This window comes from Cyrtonyx montezumae, unplaced genomic scaffold (assembly GCF_038088225.1).
Source record: "Cyrtonyx montezumae isolate F1298 unplaced genomic scaffold, pur_monq_1.0 scaffold_3, whole genome shotgun sequence".
NCBI classification, from domain to species: domain Eukaryota; kingdom Metazoa; phylum Chordata; class Aves; order Galliformes; family Odontophoridae; genus Cyrtonyx; species Cyrtonyx montezumae.
In genome coordinates, this window is record NW_027072034.1 from 100,051,390 (window position 1) to 100,073,830 (window position 22,441).

At 40.2% G+C, this 22,441-nt stretch overlaps 1 protein-coding gene across 2 annotated transcripts in view; it reads left to right on the forward strand.

Annotated features, from left to right (window-relative positions):
* RERG (RAS like estrogen regulated growth inhibitor) overlaps window positions 1-4,527 on the forward strand; it is a 103,295-nt gene extending 98,768 nt beyond the window's left edge. For both annotated transcript variants that reach the window (XM_065742539.1, XM_065742538.1), the window contains exons 4-5: window positions 406-479; window positions 2,248-4,527. In XM_065742539.1, coding sequence (XP_065598611.1) covers window positions 406-479; window positions 2,248-2,655 — 482 coding nt within the window. In that variant the 3' untranslated portion in view covers window positions 2,656-4,527. The remainder of the gene's footprint in view (window positions 1-405; window positions 480-2,247) is intronic.
* The last annotated feature ends 17,914 nt before the right edge of the window (window positions 4,528-22,441 follow it).

Consider the following 22,441-nt stretch of genomic DNA (forward strand, 5'->3'; position numbering starts at 1 on the left):
TCTTGTCAGACTTCAGGCTCCACAATGACAGGCTTCTGAGCTGGAGAGTAGCAGAATTTGTGTTTTAGAAGTGGCAGCCTTCATTTGAGCAAACATGAAAAACGGTCTGCAGTCTTGCAGAGCTCTTTGCTGCAGGAGACTCAGTGCTTTTGTTGGGAGCAGACCATAGCGTTCACAGGTACAGCCTTCTATAAGCATAAGACATTGGAAAGAAAGATATGGAGAGAGAGAAAAGAGTCACAGAAGTAGAAAGGAAGATTCAAGTGTGCTCCAGACCAGCTGGAACACCACCAGCAAACAAAATCTAGTGAAGTCATGTGTCACGTATGCCTGAGGTAGCTGTAAGGAAGATAGAAAAAATTACTCTTTTTTAATACATTTCAACAAAATGTGTTCTTATTTTAGAGTCTACATATCGTCACCAAGCTACCATTGATGATGAAGTGGTTTCCATGGAGATACTAGATACAGCTGGTCAGGTGCGTGAGTGCATGTTCCAACATCCAATGACTTGGCTCAGACAGGGAGAAGGGAAGGGGAGAAGGGGAGTGCGGTGGTGGCAGTGTGGTGGGTGGCAGATGTGCTCCGCTCCTGGGGACTGAGATTTCCTTCTGAGCAGAGCTCTCCCTCCTCCCCCATCACAAGCTTGCTGCCAGACCCAGCATGCTAGATCCAGACCTTTCTGCGAGGGACCCTGCTTACAGCTTTCAAGCACTAGAAGAACAAAGTCAGGGTTTATACTGGGATTAAAATTATTTCTGCTGCATTCCTTGACTCAGGGCCAACTGTATAATGTGTTATTGCTATTCAGAAAGCCATAGTATATTTCTCCAGCCAAGTGATGAGGCTCAACAGCTTCTACCAATGATTCTCAACAAACTGTAGAACAGTTTTGTCATTGCAAGGACCCCCTTCCTTTCAAAACATGGCAGGCATTCAAGCTGCACATTCCTATACATTTTGTGTGCTGGGTATCATTCAACAGAGACTTTTCTGGTTGCCTGCTACCAGCCTGCCCAGAACTGGCAGCCCATGACAGCTTGTCAGAGTAGGGCTCTGTATTAGGCTTACTTGACAAGGTTTTGTTAGCAGTGGGGCTGCAGGGTGACCTTTGTGAGCAGAGCCCCATGCCACAGCAGAGCCAGCCCCAGTGTTCCAAAAGGGATCCTCTGCTGCCAAAGCTGAGCTATGAGTGATGCTGGGTGTGCTCTGGGAGAGCAGATTTAAGAAAGGGTTAAAACACTGAAATACAGCAACTGGGAAAGAAGAGTGAGAAATGAGGGAGAAGCAGCCCTGCAGCCACCAAGGTCAGTGCTCCGAGCATGGAGCAGAAGTTCACTGCAGCCCGTGGTGAGGAGTCAGTGGTGGAGCAGGAGGTCTGTGGAGCTGTGGGGCCCCACACTAGAGCAGTGTGCTGCTAAAGGATGGGCCGCATGGTACAGAGCTGTGTTGGAACAGTGCTCAGAGAGCTGCAGTCTATAGGAAGCCCAAGCAGGATCAGTTCAGGAAGGATGGCATCCCGTGGGAGGCATCCCACATGGAGCAGAGTCAGAGTGACTATGAAGGAGTGCCAGAGATGGTCTGACTGCAGCCCCCATTCTCTGGTGCTGCACATGGGAAGGAGGTAGAAGAGGGTGGATTGGGGGAAGGTGATTTTAATTTGCTGTGAGTTCACACTGCTTTAGTCTGTTAGTATTAGGCAATAAGTTATATTAATCTCCCTATATTGAATATTTTTAGTTCGTGACAGAAATGGGTGAGCAATCTCCTTGTCTTTATCTATGTCAATCCTTGAGCCCTTTTTCATCATATTCTCTCCACATATTCCGTTGAGGACTGGAAGAGGAAGAGCAGTTGTGGTGCAGTTAGCTGTCCATCAGGGTGAAACCACCACAGTCTCCTGTGCCACACAATAGAGCAGTGTGTTTAGAGTACCGAGTCAGGCAGATGTACATGGCTTTCCAGGCTTCGGGGGAGCAACCATAGAATCACTCAGGTTGGAAAAGACCTTAAAGGTCATTGAATCCAACCACAACCTAACCATACTACCCTAACTCTAACAACCCTCCGCTAAATCGTGTCCCTGAGCACCACATCCAAACAATTTTTAAACACATCCAGGGATGGTGACTCAACCACCTCCCTGGGGAGCCTGTTCCAGCTCTGAACAATGTCTGTCTGAATGAAAGCCTGTTGTCTTTTTCAAAAATCGTGTTCCTAAAGCTGCTGTCTGTCTTTTCAAAACAGGAGGATGCTATTCAGAAAGAAGGACACGTGCGATGGGGTGAAGGCTTCGTCCTGGTCTATGACATCACGGACAGAGGCAGCTTCGAGGAAGTTCTACCACTCAAGAACTTGTTGGATGAAGTTAAAAAACCCAAAAATGTCACTCTGATCCTGGTGGGGAACAAAGCAGACTTGGATCACTCCAGGCAGGTCAGCACAGAGGAAGGTGAAAAGCTGGCCACAGAACTAGCATGTGCTTTTTATGAGTGCTCTGCTTGCACAGGAGAGGGCAACATTATGGAGGCCTTCTATGAGCTCTGTCGTGAGGTACGGCGTCGAAAGATGGTCCAGGGCAAGACTCGGAGACGAAGCTCCACTACGCACGTCAAGCAGGCTATTAATAAGATGCTTACCAAAATCAGCAGCTAAAAAGAGAAAAAGCCAGAAAAGCATTATAGAGCATATTAGCTTGTGGTAGGGACAAGGCAGGCAGAGCACATTTAATAAAAAACGGTCAAAGCTTTGCTATTAAAAAAAGAGTAAACTGAAACCACACCACTTTTTGAGTAGCACAGAATCAGACTTTTTCCTGTTTCAAAATGTATCATAGCCACACTGCTTCTGGCTAACGTGGAAAAAAATGAACAAACAAAAACTCCAAAGGACTAAATGATTGTGGGGGTTGGCACTTACAGAGTATTTTCTGCTTCTGCAAGGCTGGCTCCAGTCCCCTGCAAGTCAGTAGTGCCTAAACATCATTCCCAGCCAGCCAACTGCTCAGTAGCCACTTACTTGGAGAGTAAGACTCAGTCTTCAGTGCAGCAACAACCATCACAACTGGTAATCTCAAGGACTGAGGCTGCTGTGTTGTACCAGAAGGTTCATCTGACACCTTTCACCAGCTCTAAATTGGCGCATTGTGTGCTTTTACCCCAAACAGTCCTTCCCTGTTATTTTGTCAGATCTATGAGTGCTGATGTTCTTAGCAAGTTATGCAAAAAATACAGTAAAGGTCTTTTTCATGGAATGTTTAGCTAGCAAGACAAACATTTCAGCAGAGCTGAAGTTCAGCTGCTTTTTGAGATCCTCTAAAACTACAGAATTCATCAAGAAATAATCAGCTAGCCCAGTGGTATTTCAGTATTTCCTCCTTGAAGTACAGTGCTGTACTTAAGGAAATGGGAGCGTATGCATCGGGAAATTAAACATAAAAAATAACCACATTTCTGCTCATTTCGTTACAGAGAGTTTTTAGCTTTTGTTTACAATTTTGTTTTGGATTTATTTCAATTCAAGTAGTTTCTCTTACTCTATCTCCTACTGAAGAAAAACTTAAACCTTAGGAGGGCAAACGTTTAAATTCTGAGCCCAAATGTATGTAGACTGCTCTGAAAGTATTGCCTCCTTTTTTATTTTCCATGTAAAGTTACAAAAACTACAAAGAGCACAATAGCACTAGATAGAGAAAATTCTCAGCTACAAAACACTACTTTTCAACACAGTTACCACCATTGGCAGATTTATGCAAATGAGTTGATAGAGACACTCTTCATTTCATAGTATTGACAGCTGTGCATGGCCGTCTGGAACATGGCTTGTCTTTCACACCACTGTCACCACTGCAGAAATGCATCACCTGCTGCCTCATTGCAATGACATCCACTGTTTGGTCTCCAGAAACTTTCAGCATGTGTCCATGAATGTTAACTGGTGCCATTTTTTCCATGTGGAGGAATTAAATGCCACATCTTTGCCTCATACACACTTCCATGTCAGATGCCATTCTGTCAGACTGCCTGTCTGCTCCCATCTGTCACACAGCAACAAAATGTAACAGAATATTGGTGGGAAGGTTCAGCCTCTTCTGCCATACCACCAACATCTGCCTCTGACATTGTGGCCTGCATAATAGAGTAAGCAGCATTACTTTTGGAGCAGCCCTCATAAATCAGTTGCAAATGGCTTTCACCATAACAGAAGGCCGTAATTTCCATTTGTTTAACTTCCAGATGTTGCTTGAAGTACTCTGTGGTTTAAACCAGCACAGCCTTTTGTGGTTCTGTCTGGCATTTTCAAGTGAAAGTACATTTTATCATATTTTTGATTCCTGGGATAAAAGGCCTCCAGATTTTTTTTTCTCCTGCTCCTCCCTCATGTCTCACATTTAAGCCAGCTATCAAGTTTTGCCCGTGTGTATTTGTCTCATTAACTGTAGTAGTGAAGTCTTCTAGAAGAAGTAAGAGAGACAGGAACTAACACTGGAAGACTTTCAGATATTGCTTGTCCCACTGGTTGTGTTGCATCTCTGTGCACAGCTCAAACATCATGCAGAACCACAGCCAAAGGGTAGGGTGATACATGAGATTCTTAGCAGTGCTTTCTTTTGAAGAATAGCCCTCTTACAGCAACTGCTTTCAACTTTATTTACTGCTGCTTTGCACTTCATATGGTTATTCGCCTTCATGAGGAAATAACAGCGCTGTTCAAGGCGGCGCTATACAAGGCTATCAAATCTATTTGCTATAGAAGTACAAGAGTGAGGATATCTGCTAGGACAGCACTTTATATGGCTGTAGGTAGCTGTAAAATGATGGAACAGGCTGGAGAACCAAGTCTGTATATCCCCATGCACAGAGAAATATCCCAAGTCAGGATTGGCTTAAAGATACCAAAGTAATTAAAAAAAAATAAAAAAACCCACCCATATCTTTAGTATTTTTATATATTTTATATTTTTAGTCCTGTTAGTAATACAGAGTCAAAACTAGTGTAAGAGAGATTAATGCACTGACAGTCATTAGCTGAAGGTCTGAACTTGCACGTTAGGAGAATGAGTAAGCATTTGCAAGTTTGGATACTAAATCAGTCTGTTATCTTCCAAATCAGTGCTGTTGCATGAATCTGAAGCAAACAGAATCCTTACCTGCAATCCCATAGGAACGCAGCTGATGAGGGAAGTCATCATGTTGGTATTCTGAGCAACTGATTTATCCCTCTGTAAGACAACGTCAACAGTTCTTTTCTCTGAAATCCAGTCTTAGATTTCAGAGTAGAGCAGCATTTAAAATACAAAAAGAAGAAATGCGTGAATTGCAAGAGAAAGTAAATCATATTTGTATTAAGAGATTTGAAAGGAAGGAAAGCCTAAGGTATGGCCATAATACTTTCCAAAAGAATCCCAACAAATTATATCTTCTTTATAGCGTTATGGGGAAGTTATAAAATCTTCATGAAAGAAAATATTCTACCGTGCAAACATTACTTGTTACGTAAAGAACCTCTAGCAAAAATAGAAACATTCCTTTGCGAAGGCTGAATTTGGAAACTGCCAAACATGATAAACATTCAGTCAGAAAGGAGGCTGCTATTTTATGACCTTTCCTCCCACTCAAATACAAATTTCTTTACTTAATTGCTCTTTTTTTTTCTTTTTCTCGGCGTAATAAGCTGCTTGACAAGCCAATTATAATACAGTATATTATAATCTATTGATACACACTACATAGTATTAAATGCAATTTGATCTCCTGTTCCTCACAATGTAGCAACATATTATTGGCTATGCTATAAATGTGTCATATTTCTACAGCGTGCAAATTGAGCCCCAGAGTGCCCAAGCACTGGAAAGACCAAATGCAACAAGAATTTGCATTCAGTAGCCATTTTGCAGCAGTTTCAACAGCGTAAAGCCTGTTTCTAATGCTGCTATTTAAATGTACAATGCTAACAATCGATTCCTCTCCTCTGTCCTTTCCATTTCTCCAGAGGGAGGACAGGAAGGAAGAAAAACAAAAAGGGGGAGGAAAGGTGAAATGGACACTTGTTACCTGCAACAAGTTGATTGCCATTTATGAAGTTTTTAAATATTTATCTTCAATTGATGAAGAGTTAGTCATGCCCATGCTGCAAGACCTGGATCAGGAACCAAGACTTCCCTAGAACTTTGAGAATCTTCATATCTGGGGTTTGGTACAACTAAGGATGGAAGTGAGGGTCAGCCATTGAGTTTGCACCTGGATCCAGACGTGTTGTCCCCAAACCTGGGGATGGTTGCATCTGGCAGTTTGCTACAAGGCTAGTTGATTTTTATATATATATATATAACGATCTGTATGCATTTTTACATTAAAAATATGAAAGCTTGTGCTTGTAGATAATATATAAGAAAAAATAAATAAAAAAATTGTGCTCTCTGTACTGAACTGTTATGCACTGGTTTTCTGTTAGTTATCTCCAAAACGCTGTCTTACAGCTTTTAAGTGACCAGTTCCAGAATTCCGGATTCAGAGTTTTTATCCTTTATCTTAGGAAAACAAACCATGAATTTTGCCTGAATAAGCACTTCAGCATTTGGATCAGTAGAGGTCAAACAGAATCTGCAGTGAAACAGAACCCAGAGAAGCTGTGGGTGCCCATCCCTGGAGGCACTCAAGGCCACGTTGGATGGGACCCTGGGCAGCCTGAGCTGCTGGGTGGCAGCCCTGCCCATGGCAGGGGGTTGGAAATAGATGACTTTAAAGGGCCATTCTAACCCAAGCCATTCTATGATTCTATGGTAACCGATTCAGGGTTGATCAAAAACAGTGCAATGCCAAGATTATTAAATGACCTCAGTGATGCATATTGGAAACCCTTCTTTCAAATGCATGTTGACTAAATAATGTGGGTCTTTATCTAGGTTTCTCAGGTAAATTTCTGGGGTAAGAGCTCTGGGAGATTTATGCCACAGATTTGGATGCAGCCAACTCTTCACATGCCAACAGCTGTGCTCATTTTCCAGGAACAAACACAATCTCTTGTGATTCTGAAGAGAAGGTACATTATAAGTACCTTATGTAAGGTACAGTAACCAATCACACACAGTTTGGGTATTAAGCTAAAGTGAAGGAAGCCTCATCACAGCTAAGGAGAACTAGCAATTAATCACTTTTCTTGTTTTCCTCCAAATCTGGGCCAATGAAATAATCCAGAGCTTGATCCAGAGCAGTCTGTGATATCCAGATGCAGGATCTCTGATATGAGGTGAATTCTCCCCAAGCTACGTAAGGCATTTTTCCACTCTTAGCCTCAATACCACTGCAGAGCATCTTTGAGTTATGTCAAGCTGCACTATAACTTACTTAAGTTAAAGTAATGCAAAGTAGATGCAGTCACAGTGGCTATATATAAACAGTGCTTGGGAATCCTTTTATCTTAGTTTTAATGTCTCAAACCATTTGCACATCTTGACAAGAAAATAAAATAAAAATAAAAAAATAGAGGTTTTAATTAAAAAGAGTTCCTTGGCAGTTTGTTGTAGCTGCCCTTATGTTCTTTGAAAAATGAAATATATGATGAAAACAGTGTCATCTTAGAAACCCCGATGTTATTCATTTTGGTTGTATTACAGATGCAAGGCACTAATTACTGCAGGGTTATGACAATACAGAGCAGCAGCTTGCCACCCCTTACTTTGCTAGGTTACCAGAAGGCGATAATGATGGTCTGTGTGAGGCCGGTTCAGCCTGGTTTTTGTAAACACATTCGCATAGGAGAAAAGCTATTAACACAGCTTACACCAGAGACAGTCCAGGTTCCCAAAGCAGGACTCCGGTGACTCTAGGGACTGAAACCACGGATGGGTCAGGGCCCTGGTTCACAGCCTTGGTGGCCAACATATGGAAAAAACACAGCCTGCCTGACTCCTGCACTTGAAAAATGTCTCCTCCATTTCTAGTCCACAGTACAGTAGTAAGAAATTCAGAGGCGAGTTCACATTGCTGACAGACCTCTAATAAATCAGAGAATAGGATAGAAGTTGATCTTCTGACATTTTTGGACTGTTCTCTTTCACCTTTGCTACATTTTCCCAAAGCAGTAGAGGTTTTTTGGTTTTGCTTTGTTTTTTTCCAATGTCAGCGTTCTAACATAAGCTTTTGCATATGGTAGGTATCCATTTATTCAGGGATGCTGTGTGGACAAAGAGGCTGTGTTACAGCTCAGAGGTTTCTCTCACAGGAATGCAATATTTACATATACCTCTAGATGTGAATTCTTGAAGCTGAACACAGCTGTTCTGAAAAGCTGGAAAGCTATTTTTGTTGATAAGGGATTGTCTCATAGATAAAACAAACTTGTTTGTCAACTACCACGGTCCTAAACCTGACAGAAACATTCTACATCAAGAGGGTCTTCTACCTTCCACCATGACATACTAAGCTGCATAGTAATAGAAGATCTCTAATTATATACCTCAGATCCAATCTATTCATTTTTTCAATTATACATATTTTTTTATATATAAAAATAATGCTATATAAATTACTTACGTATATGGATTTAGTACATTAACACTAATAAAAAGGAGATTTTGAGTTTTAGTTTATTTTTGCAAGTCTAACTAGAAAGAAGTGAAACTATTATTATGATGTAACAGACATTATTAAGTCTGGACTTTGCCACTGATGTTAGTTTTCCAATATCCTGCTTTATTTTAATAAAGTTTCTAGGTTGTTCAGTATTTCAGTTAGTTTTTAAGCTACTGAAAATAAAACATCTCCAAATAACTTTACTCAGTATTACTGTAGCTGTCCTATTCATGATTCATTTTCAACACAATTAGCTACAAATATATTTAAAAAAAAATTTTTTTTTTTTTTTGAGAAATTTGGAAGCACAGTCTTTCCTGAAATCTTAACAACTGAAGCATGATAAGAAAATATACCAAGTTGTGCAAGATAAAAAGTGAACCAGGAAGCTCTCAAATTCAGGGTAAGCCATCAAAGAACAACTCTACCACCACTGCAGTACTTCCCCAAAAATTACATGAGTATAAGATATCAGGATTGTCAGAACAAAGAGAATGTACCTTTAAAGCAATAATGAAACAAGTAACATCTTCTGATGTCAGTGAGAATTTCAGTCACTGAGAGAGTTCACTGCTGCAGGAAGACAAGATGTCTCTCACACACAGATCTGGCATGCTCTACCAACATTTCATTTTACTCACTTGGTTTCATGCCACTCATCACTTTTACAGGTGAAAACTGCATAATTATGAGCTTAATCTGAAGTCCAAGAAAATTAATTGTTAACCCAAAAATCTCTCACAGTACCCATTCCTCAATTACCAAGAGCAGCAGTAGAGCAGTAAGCAAGGTCATGTAACAAACAGAGAAAACATCAAAATTATATCCTCTAAGCTCCTTTGTCTTCCCAATGAAGAAGGAAATTGGCCATAGGGAAAGTGAATCAACTGTCTGAAGTCATCATGGTGGCTTGTAAAATACCAGCAATAGAACACAGCAGCTCAGTTTCCCATTTTTGCTTTCAAAACCCCAGAAAATTCATTTAAAGATTTCATTTCCATTCAGTTTCTGCTTAGAGAGAAACAAAAGCAGCTCTAAAAATAAAGCCAACATTTCTTTCTTCTCTGTGCAGAGCTTTATCTATTTTCTGTTGTCCCACAGATAAATCCAAATTTCTCCTTCTGACTTGAAGTTATAGAGATCTCTTTGCCTGGTAGGGAAAGGCAGTCAGAGGTCTGCAGTTCCACAGAAAAGCCTTTGAAAGAACACTGAGGATACACATGGTATCAAAAAATCTTGTATCTCATAAGGATATACATAATATCAACCAGACTTATGTAAGGATTTCACTCAATTTAGTGCAAATCTAGGACAGAAGTTTATATCTACTCCAAATTAGTTCATTTTCACACTCCAAACTTGGTGTATATTTCCCCTTTTCAGAGTACTATTCAATCCACAGAAGTGAGTGCTATTATCAGTATTAAATACATATTGTTTTGTTGTGCCAAAATATATCCAGCACAAATCTGTAAACAAAAGAATGATATGCCTGTGTGATCTTCTAAAAGCAAACAGATTTTGGATAAGTTCTACAAATATTATATCTTTTTGTAGCCACATGAGTTGCCTTTTCCTCTTTACTCTGTTTTTTGTTATCTGAAATAACCATAATAAATGTGAAAAGCCTGCAACATCCTTTGGAACTTTCTCCAAAGGACATCACTTCTTTGGTGTGCAGCTAAAACATTGTTAATAAACATAATGAGAAGCATTTTAGGAACGGTATCAGAAGTACAAAAAGTAATTTTAGAAAATGACAAAGGTAAGAGTAAGATCTTCAGGTTTCCTAGAAAAGAAACTAATTAAAACTCCCTGAGGGACTTTGACGTTTACTCATAGTGACGAGATGCTATTTAATCTCAGATTCTTTTGAAACAGTTATTACTGCGGGGAGAAGAGATGAATGAGATAGGATGTTTTGGGTAGCAAGCCATTAGGTCTTCACTTCCAGGCTGACTATGTTATTGTTCCAAAGCAAAAGGTCAGTTATCAGCCTGGCATCAGAATTTTCCCACTAAAAACTAGTGCCATTCCAACTTTTTCAAACTGCTATTAGTAGAAAACAGAGCTGGCAACTGAAAGATCACAGTCGGGTGCAATGATCCCTATGGATCCCTTCCAAATCAGGATATTATATAATTCCACAAATATAAATTTACCTTTATAGTTCTTTAGCATTTTATGGACTTTTATGGATAAATCTGGACAGAAAACCAGAAGTCACCAAACACATCAGTAACATGATAGGAGATCGTGCTTTGTCAACATGTTGGCCCAGATTTTCACCAGCAAACTCCAGGTCTTTGTCCTTCTTAGCAAAAACCTTCCTACAAATATCTGAGGCAAAAAGTTTATGACTGCTGGGTGTTTTGCAATTTTTAACTGAAACATTTAGAAAACATTTAGAAAGAGCAACCCCCGCCACATTTAACTTCAGGCATTACTGTCATGAGCGCAGGGAAAATACTTAAAAAGCTGTTTAAGACAACTATTTCTCACACACGTATTAAAAGGAAAATATGTAAGGGACAGCCATTCTAACCCCTCCCGTGAGCTCACCCAGAGTTCAGTACGCCCTCTGTTCTCTTGCTCAGCAGCCACAAGCCACAAGGTCTGTGGGAGGTACTCTCTATACTTTGCTGAGAAACATTAATACTGCAGTGTCTAGGCCCTGCCAGGCCCCTGCTTTGCACTGGTATGCACAACTCCTCCCTCCTGAAATCTCTTTTTCAGTCTCATTACTAGACCTCCTATTCTCCTGTCAGGCATCTGTTCTTGCTTCCTCCCTTAACCTCATGTCTATGTAAAATTGTTCTTCAGAACTCATTTCTGTCAATACCTGCCCTGGTCTGTGCCTTCCTTCAGTGACTAAATTATTATCCCATTATTCCAACGTATTATTCAGAAAGGTCAGTGAGACCCTGCTCAACTCCATGAGTTGGACATGTCCTCACACCCTTGTTGTATACTCCACATTTGCTTTCTGCAAACAAAGCCTTCCTCAAGCACTGCTGCCTCTCATGCTCCAAAGCTGCAGAAACTAGGACACTGCCAGGTGGCTTAGAAATAGGAAATGAAAACTGAGAGCAAATCTTTAGCACTGTAAGCTAGCATGGGTCCACCAAGCTACGCTAATTAAGATTACTTGCTACTCTGTCCCAAATCCTCTTCAAGACTTAATATGTGGTGTGTTTTTTCTTTTAACAATTAAGTGTATCAGTCTAGGTTTTCACACTGTAGTGCTAGGTTACTGCCAGAAAAAATAAGCATACGGAGGGAAAACGTTGGGATTTAACCCAGCTTATCCAAAAATTTTGTTCTGTAGAGCTCTTTTTCTCAAAAAATCTCATGAACTCAAATAATTTATTATTATTATTATTAAAATAGCTGCAAAGAGCACATCACAGTCTCACAGCTTCAAAGAGCACATCACAGTCTCACAGATCATGTGAGTACTTGGAGGTTAGTAACCACTGGGTTTCTCAATTTTCTACATTTAAGGATGAGTAACGGGAACAACAATTCTCACATCAAGGAAAAAACAATTCCAAATGTGTTTAATATTATTTTTTGTTTAAGAGTCCGAGGATTAACATTTTTTTTCCCTTATCCTGAAACAATTCCTTTAAGGTAAAGGAGGCTATGAAGACTTGTAGAATGTATGTGATTTAACTTAACTTGCAGGAAGACTATTTGAATTGCAGAGGTCAAATCCAGCAATGCTCTGACAGCTCCCACCATTCTCACTGTGACTGGGAATTAAAAAGAGCGCGTAGTTCAGAACACACATTTCCTTAACAGTCAGTATATTTCATATGGAAAAGTGCCACATGCTTTAGGTTCTCTTGATTGTTCCTTCTGCCTGTCTAGCCCAGGTCCGAAGTCAGAAAATAATGTCTATATTGTCCAAAGCTCATTTACATCCATTCACACATTCTAATTCCTGTTTCCCATTTAGGTGGCACAGAGATCCTCAGGGCTCTGTCTCACTCTCTGCTTACTTGGGGATCCAGCAGGGAAAGTTGACTGCTGACCTCTCCATCACCCTTCTCAGCTTACCCAATGTTTTCTTGTTCCTGTTCCAAGGCTGGGCTCCTCACATCACTTTGTCACCAAAAGAAAAGTGGTACAGCACCTTCAGGCTCCTGAAAGACATTTCCAAGGAAAAGCCCCTGATGCTAACACTTTCTGAGAAGCAGCACACCACCTAGGAGGTGTCTGCAAGCTTCAGATTCACAGCAGCCCAGGACTTTCATGTAGCTTGATGAGACGTGTTCTTGGCCGCACCATTCAGCTGACCAACAACTCCAGCTGCAGATGATGACTCTTCATCTATCATCTGGACTTGATTTACAGCCACAGCATGTGTTTCAGCTTGGAGGCAGAAAGGCTCTGCACTTTTCACACATGGCTCTTCGTGGAATTGATCCAGTTGCTTCCGTGACCCAATCCAAACTTTGAACACAAAAACCCCAAAGTGTGGTGTTTTCAACATGCAATTACTGTGTCTGTGAAGCTACAAGAATGAAATAAGCTGCTTCTAATTACGTGAACGGAATGTGTATCGATGGTGAACTTCAGTAATACTCAGGGAGTTTGCAGAAACTCCCAGAGAACGGTAAATGTATCATTAAGACTGTCGAGAAGCATTTTCGTCTGATTAATTTTTTCTTTCAAAGAAATACATCTGGGCAGGACTAGAACACACAGAAGCTCGTAAGGACCAGCACCAAGACAAAGTACAGTTTTCAGACTTCCCCTTTATGGTGCTGAGCAAACTCAGTAAGAACTGTTTCAGAGTTCATTTAAGTGAACAAAAGCCATTCTCTGCACACTTTCAGGAACTTTGGGATCTGAATCTTTATCATCACAATTCTGGTCCCTTAACTGGGTGCAAGAGATAAATAAGCTGATTCATAATATCCCTTTCCATATTTCTATGATATACCATGGTGAATATGCACTTAGCTCCTGGCATAGTGGGAACGCAAACTCCACATCTGAGATACAGTAGACAGTAAGATTAAAAGTGAATATTGATCATCACATAGAAAAGTCACTGTCCATCCATTCCAGGCTAGTCATGACAAAAGCTATCTAATCGCTCAACTGCATTAAAAAAGTTGCTGGCTTTATATTATTAGTGGATATGCAGTGAAACACTTCCCATAACACCTGTGCTCCAGACCCCTCACCACCTTCAGTGCCCTTCTCTGAACGTGAACAAGGGCCTCAATGTCCTTCTTATAGCGAGAGACCCAAAATTGAACTCAGTTCTCAAGGTGCTGTGTACAGAGGGATAGTCACTTCCCTGCTTCTACTGGCAACACTATTTCTGACACAAGCTAGGATGCCATTGGCCTTCTATGCCACCTGGGCACACTGCTGTCACATGTTCAGCTGAGTGTTGAGCAACAGCCCCGGGTCTGTTTCTTCTACAAAGTCTTCCAGACACTCTGCTCCAAGCCAAGCTGTTGTGGCCAACCAGCTTGATTTAACTCCATTCACCACCACTCTCTAGGCCCAGCCCTCCAGCTAGTTCTCTATCCAGCAAAGAGTGTACCCATCCAAGCCATGGGCTGCCAGCTTCGCCAAAAGAATACTGAATTGTTGAGACTCTCTCAGGATTTTTTAAAGTACATTTTAGACTGCTATATGGATATAACACAGCGACTAATATTTGCAGGACACACTAAAATTCAGCAATTAATTTCAGGAAGAGATGGTTTCACAACTTGAGACTCAAGTTTCACAACTTGAGACTAAATCTTAAATTTTGTACACGACCACCACTCACCACACAAAATGATGGTATTGCATAATTTAAACACAGGTATTAGTTGATAAAGCAGTTAAAACTGGTTTCTTTAGTTTACATAACTAATCTATTCTTTGGCTTATAGCACTAAGAACCTCCTTTTCAGGAACATTATCTAAGCTCACCCTCCTTTGAAGAGGATAGATAACATACACAGGTCCTTTTCAGCATAGGTTATCTTCTAATTCTACAAGGAATTTCAAATACTTTTTTGTGTCACTCTTCTCACACAGAGATCTTGACGTGGAAAAGAGAGTAGTAATAATCTGAAGACCTTGCAATGATCCCTGGAATTAAAAATTTTAAATAGAAATCAAGAAGCAGCTCCCATCATAAAAAAAAATGTTTGCTTCCTCTGGACTAAATATACTGAAAGAGATAAGCATACTCTCTCTAAAAGAGCGATTAACCTATGCGAAGATGCTTGTTCAAATGAAACCACAAATTTCCTCCAATTTTGTTAATAAAAAAGAAAGAACAAAAAACTTATTGCATTTCTTCCTCCTTGTTCAAATACCCTGGAGACAGATCCACATAGATGCTTCCAGCTCTCAGACACAGCAGACTAGGAACTGAAAATGACGTGCTCAGTCATTCTTTCAGACCAATCACATTCTTTTTTTAAAACTCATTTATGACCTTCTCATTAAGTATAACAACAAAAGTTACCAGCACTGATTTCAAAGGCTTTGATAACTCATGCTGAGCCACTTTTCCCCAAAGTCTGCCTCCACCTTGGGTCCATCAACCCATCATGTACTCTTTTAGTTCAACTAATGACACCATTTGAAGCCTGTTTACTTACTTTCTCTGTATAGGTTACTTCTTTCCAGTTGAGTAAAAAAACCCACCTTCTCCGCCAAGTTGACAGCACTTATTTCCAAGATACTTACCAGAAGAGTTCAAAGTGAGTTACTTAATCTTTGGAGATGAGAAATTTACTTTCTCTTCCATATGTTCTGCCCAGTGCCAAGCAATTTGTTAACACCAGATAGGATTAGAGAAGTGATACTTGGCACACTTCACATTTTGGCTTTTACGCAGTCAAAATTCTAGTATAAAATCTCCCTGTTACTAGTTACTTTACTTCTCATCTGGAGAATTTTCCTATGATGGTGGCATGTATGAATTTGTATCATTGCATTAGGACTTTCCTGATTCTCACTCGCAACAAGGAGCATTTATCATAGAAAGGACTGCAGAAAATGATAGCACTGTAATTAGTGTTTTCTTAGCAATATAAATTGAAAGGAAAAGATTTGAGTAGAGAGAAAAAGCAAATTATATTTTTATTTATAATGTCAGCTGTTTCTGGTAAATGGGAAAGGTAAAAGCATGCAAACCTTATTGTATGAAGTCATTAACTTTGTTTCTTCTCTTGCAATTGTTTCTTGTCAATAGGAAGTCACGTACCCAACCTTTAGGGATCACTTTCTATCATGCTTAAGTTTGTATGAGTATGAAATTGCATTATTTCATACTTTTGGTGAGAAAAAATACTTAATTAGTGATGGGATAAGGGCAGGACAATTCCATTTTTAAATATAGTATACTGAATGTAAGCTTTGTAGCTTTCCCACTGAGATCACAGTTGTTCCAATGTTTGTTTGGTTTTTTTCCTGTCCTGGATGTTTACCCTAAAAATCTTCTCCCAGACACATTGCTGCACATAGAGAACACAAAATACACACAAGATCTGCTGTCATTTCTTTGTACTAATTGGGAGTACTAGAATTCATCTTGAAATGGGTCCACAAATTCATCAATTTGTGAAATCAAATGAGTGAGTACAGTGGTGGCTTATTTTTCCTACCCAGTGACTGATGTTTCTTTTTTCAAATTATAGATACAGTATGTATCTGTAGTACTAGTACAGGAACTATTCCAGTGATGGTTTACAGGGACAATATCTCAGCAGAAGGGAATGGACCTCTCTTCAAGTTCATCTAAACCCACACAGAAACATTAAATGCTGAATCTAGGAACTGAAATTCTGCTCTGGGCTCTGTTAGAAAACTCCTGGCATCAGGTTCTGATTGCACACTTGAAGAGAAAAGACTGCAATGCTTCTTGACCCCATCAGGATTCCTGAGTCTTAATTTATTAATGGAGCTGACTTGCTTGTTTCATGTACACCTCAATCACATCCTCTGACAATTTCTGCTATTTATTGGAAATGGACTCTTTCCATCTAGGGATTTTTACCCTACACGGCAAAGACTACATGGTCATTACACATTGAAAAGAGACTACTCAAGCTGATCCAGACTGTTAGGATGAAGAAACCATAATAGGAGACGGTATGGTCTGCTGTTCTGCTTCTCAACCACAGAGCTAGGTCACCAGAGGTGAAGGTAAATGTGTCTGTGTTGTAGTTACTCTGGCAGCTCTTTGCAGTACACACGGCCTTGAAAATTTTACTAGACAATAAAAGAAAGATAAACATAGTTCCTTCCTCTTACTCTTCAAAGTTGGGCTTTCTTAACTCATTAAATCCCACAGAAAACTTTATCATAAACTTGTTTCCACTCTCACTTTTCCTCCCTGCGCAGCCATCCTATTATAAATGTGAAAATGCAGTGATATTTTTAGATCACGAATAGGAGATAACTAGCTAAGTTAGTTCTAGAAAAGATGAAACCCAATATATTGCTGTGTATAAATTCTGGACACTCCACAGATTAATTCTGAAGTGTTTTTCCTACCATTTGACTTCAGGAAAGTCACTTTAGGTTTCTCTGAACCTGTTTTTTATTTGTAAATGGGAGAAATGACATATTTACTTCTTGAGATTCAAATGTGAAATGCATTTAATGACAGGTTAGAAGCATTGATCAGAGCAACTCAGCAAAGAGAAGAACTAGGCCAAAGATAAATGGTGGGTGATAACTAGGAGAGTGACAACTTCAAAAATTTGCTTTTCCACATAAGATATTGTTTGTCAGATGTTTTTCCAGAAAATTTTCATTTTATAATGCCATAATAAATTGAATAATCTGAATTTAAGATACTCATCCAAAAGAATCCCTGTGACTTTGGCACCTTCTGTTGCAGAACTTTTCTCATAGCTAGTTTCACTCTGATTGCATTTTTAAGATAATGGAGTAACATGGCAAATGTTTTGATATATGATGAAACAGAATTTACAAGAATTTATATGTTGAATACTTTTTAAAGGAAGCAGTAGGAAGAACTATGGCTTGAAGAATACCCTAACATAATCGGCTATTGCTCTCAAATCTCAAAATAACAATGAACAGAATCTTGGGGGACATCATTCTCCTTGCATTTCCTAATGCACTGAGGTCCAATGTGCTGAACATTCAGAATTCGGCCATAAACATGTTACTGAACAATGCTGGGGTTAGTGACTTAATGAAACTTTCAGTTTTCCATCAGTGCAAGGATTGCACTTAGAGTATTTTTGTGTCTATCTGGAAGCAAGGTGCCTAAAGAAATAAAGGAATCTAGAGATTATGTTTGTTATAAAACCCCTGTGCTTTAACTTTATTATTGTTAGAAAAGGGTTCAAAATTGTGGAAAGAAAGTGGAATACAAGTTCCAAACTTCACAGCTGGAACATATATCCCCCATGAGCTGATCTGAAACACTAGGTTTGAATATTCCTCTAGTTCAGATGTTATTCAGACTTAAATTCTGTAGTAAAACCCAGATTGAGGTATACTGATGTCTAGACTCACATGACAGTAAACATGTAAACTAAACTAAGTTTGAAGTCCAGGCCAGAAAATTTCCACAGTCCCAACTTAAGCAACTCCAACAGGCCTATTCCTGATTTTAAGAAAAAGGCTTTAGAAGGAGTGCAGAGAAGGCATCAAGCAAAACATTTATACTGGATTGTGGGAACAACCTGAAATGATTTTCCCTCTGGGACCTCAGTTGCAGAGGCTTTACCGGCTGCCCCAGAGACTCTCTTACTGTCTTTGGATCATGAAGCTCCACAGCTGCCTTCTGGGAGGAAAACTACTGGAACTAGGGGAGAGTGAACAACAGGGAGAAGGAAGGTGGCTTGCTTGCAATAGAGGAGGTCATCTTACGTAGGAAATCACAACCGTGGTCAGCAGACCATATTAATTCAAATCCTGCTACTTCTGAAAATATCACTGTAGATGATGATTAGAAATAAGAGATAATGAAGCAATGCACTGAATGCAGGGAGAATGGAGAACAGTCAAAGCCTTCTTGACAGTGTCTAGAAAAGAAAAAGAAATGTGATGTTTTTTGATAAATGATCTCAAGCCATAACATGCCTTTTCTTTTCTTTTTTTTTTTTTTTGAAAAAAAAAATTGTTCCTTTCCCCCTGCAAGATTATTTAGAAAATATGTAGAAAACCCATGTACACGTCCTATAGCTGACTGCCTTCAGAGCTGGTTCTCAGCAAAGAATCAATTGGAACAATCTTCCTCTGGTATGCACCCAAAGAAGTCAATAAAACAACCTAAAAGAGGAAAAATTTTCCATTTTATGTAATCTGAAATATGTGAAATGGTTTTTATTAGAGAAAATGGAAAGAGAGGAAAGATCACCCTTCAGCTTAGATGTAGATTCTCTCAACAAATATTTGAATTCTTGCCAGTGTAGCTCCTGGACATATAAATAACTTAGCGCAAGTCATAAAATAAAGTTGGGGGACAAAATAATGTTTTGTATCATTTGTTTCTTACGTTGTGGTACCTGAGAAAACTTGTATAACCACTTACATATCACTAGATACACATTTTGAAAGTTCAAAATATCACTGCATGGTTGACATATTTTTTGAACATATTTCATTGGGCTTCCAAGATGTAAAACCATGAAACATATCCACAGCCTTCTGAGGCAAGTACATTTGTGCTGTACTGAAAAGAATATATTTTGTTTAAAAAAGCATAAAATAAAAATGTACAATTGTGACATAAAGTTCACCAAGCACACCTATGACTGGGTTTTCCTCAGACTTGCTTCTACTCGTTTCACGGAACAAGAAGACAGGGTTACATTACTTGACTTTTTCAGATCAGTTTCTGTCTGCAAAAAGCTAATGAATGTAAAACTTTCTCTTTGCCACCTCCTTGCCAATGGCTGCCAGCACCGGCCAACAGGGCTGAGCAGCACTACCACCTAGTGGCACAGCCTTCCCTAGGGGTGGCCAGCCACCAAAATCCTACAGAACAAATGCTCCTCTCACTATGTTGACATATTTTGGGGTACCCAGAAGATACTGATCTCTTACGATGTGGTCGAAAACTGAAGTGGCATTAATTTTTGAGTCTGATACCCCAAGGGGTGGAGCATTACAGCAGTTTCACACATCTTTTGATAGGAATAAGGTGGCTATAGACTCATAGAGTCATAGAATCATTAAGGTTAGAAAAGATCTCTAAGATCAATTAATCCAACCATAAATCCATCACACCATGCTCACTCATAGATTCATTAAGATCCTCAAGTCCAACCCCAACCCACCCTTACAATGTCCTCTAACCATATCCCCAGTGTACAGTCCTTTATACAGGACTGGTACCAGTGAGATAACCTTGTCATGGAATGGGAAAGAAATCGGATAATCTACTAATTGAAGTATTATATATGGAGTAAAGTAAGGCGTACAATTGAATTCCATTTTGTTTACTCTCTGTTGCCATTTCTACTATCTTTCCTAAGAACCAACTTAATGACTGTATTTCTCTTCCCAAGACAGGTTTTCTCTTTTGTAACGCAGCTCCCCACACATCTGGAAGTGGAGAAGTTCTGCAAAATGGAGGCTCTCTATGAGACTACAGGTCATCAGACTGAATTAGTTTCAGGGCATGGTGGCACACCACATTAGTTTTCTTCTTTTCAAGAGTACTACAGACAAATTAAACACTTTTTTTTTTTTTTTTTTTTTTTTTTTTGTCGTTGCTGGATTTAATCAACTCATAAGATTGATAGTCTGCATTATAACACACATAAATAATAAGACTAAGGCTCACATTTTGCCACGTGTATGTCAAATATAGTAGAACTGGTCACTGTATAATGAAGATAGACAAGATAAATAGTCCTATGTGCATTTCAGAGAGCAGTCAAGAAGATATGGGAGTTACAGAGATAATTTGTTCCACTGCTGGGAACAAGGGCCAGTTATGTCAAGTTGCAACCAACAAGGGTAACAAATCATACTAAGCAAGGGCAGTAATAAAAACAAACTGATATAACTGAAATAAACTGAGGTGCAGGACATAACCAAACTTGTCACGGTCTCTTGCTACTTAAAACAAGAATATGCAAAAAGAAGATTAAGCAAATCAAATTAAGGTACAAAATACATCTCCACACAACTGCATGGAAAATAGCACTGTACTTTACTTACAGGGCAGCCGTAGGAGAAACATTCACTCTGGCCACAGAGACATAAATAAAGAAATGAGAAGAGAGTCCACATCAGACTGACTTTGTAAGAGGAATAGCAAGGTTTTAGCAATAGTAAGAGGCACTGTGAGTTGTCATCTCCAGAACTCAAGGGAGAGGTAAGTGAAGATGAAGTGAAAAGTTCACCCAGGAGGGTGTCAAGGCAGGGCAGTTGACTTGGCCTTAAGAATACCTCTGCCAAGAAGGGCAAATTCACAGGCAACTCCCTTCTGAGTGGAACAGAGGACCCCACATGTCAGTCAGACCCTATCCATAGGGAAATATGCTGCCTTCCCAGGGCTCAGATCAGGGAAAAAAAAAAAAAAAGCCTACCTGATCTGGTCTGACTTGCTGATTAGTATCATTCACTGATAATTAACTGGAGAGGTCCCAGAGGATTGGAAGTTTGCTAGCGCAATTCCCATCTACAAGAAAGGTCCTAAGGAGGATCTGAGGAACTACAGGCCTGTCAGCCTGACCTCAGTGCAAGGAAAGGTTACGGAGCTGATCACCTTGAGGGAGACCACACAGTATGTGTGGAACAACTGGGAGATCAGGCCCAGCCAGCATGGGCTCACAAAAGGCTGGTTCTACTTGACCAACTTGATCTCCTTCTATGATCAAGTGATCCATCTGATAGATGAGGGAAAGGCTGTTGACGTAGTCTACCTAGACTTCAGCAAAGCCTTCAGTACTGTCTCCCTCAGTATTCTCCTGGAGAAGCTGGTAGACCATGGCTTGGACAGGTACATTCTTTGCTGGGTAAACAACTGGCTGGATAGTCTGGCCCTGGGAGTGGTGATGAGTGAAGTTAAATTCACCTGGCAGTCAGTTACAAGTAGTGTTCCCCTGGGGTCAGTACTGGGGCCTGTCCTCTTCAGTATCTTTATTGATGACCTGGATGAGGGCACTGAGTGTGCCCTCAGTAAGTCTGCAGATGACTCCTATCTGGGGTGAAGTATTGATCTGCATGAGGTTAGGAATGACCTTCAGAGGGATCTGGATAGCTGGGCTGAAGTCAATGGGATTAAATTCAACAAGACCAAGTACAGGATCCTATGTTTTGGCCACAACACCACCAGGGAATGCTACAGGTTTGGGGCAGAGTGGCTGGAAGACTGTGAAGAAGAAACGGACTTGGGAGTATTGGTCAATGCTTGGCTGAACGTGAGCCAGCAGAGTATCCAGGAGGCCAAGAGGGCCAGTGGCATTCTGGCTTGAAATAGCACAGTCAGCAGGAGCAGGGAAGTGATAGTCTCTGTACCTGGCTCTGGTGCACCTTGAGTATTGTGTTCAGTTTTGGAACCCTCACTAGAAGAAAGACATTGAGGCCCTGAAGAGTGTCCAGAGAAGGGTAGTGAAGCAGTGAAGGGTCTGGAGCACAGGCCTTATGGAAAGCAGGTGAGGGAGCTGTGATTATTCAGTCTGGAGAAGAGGTGCTCAGAGGAGACTATTGCTCTCTACAGCTCCCTGAAAGCAGGTTGTGGAGAAGTGAGGATTGGCCTCTTCTCCCATGTAAGAAGCAATAAAATGAGAGGAAATGACCAAAAGTTGCACTAGGGGTAGTTCAGGTTGAGTATCAGGAAAAATTTATTCTCCAAAAGAGTGCTGGGCACTGGAATGGGCTGCCCAGGTAGTCACCATCCCTAA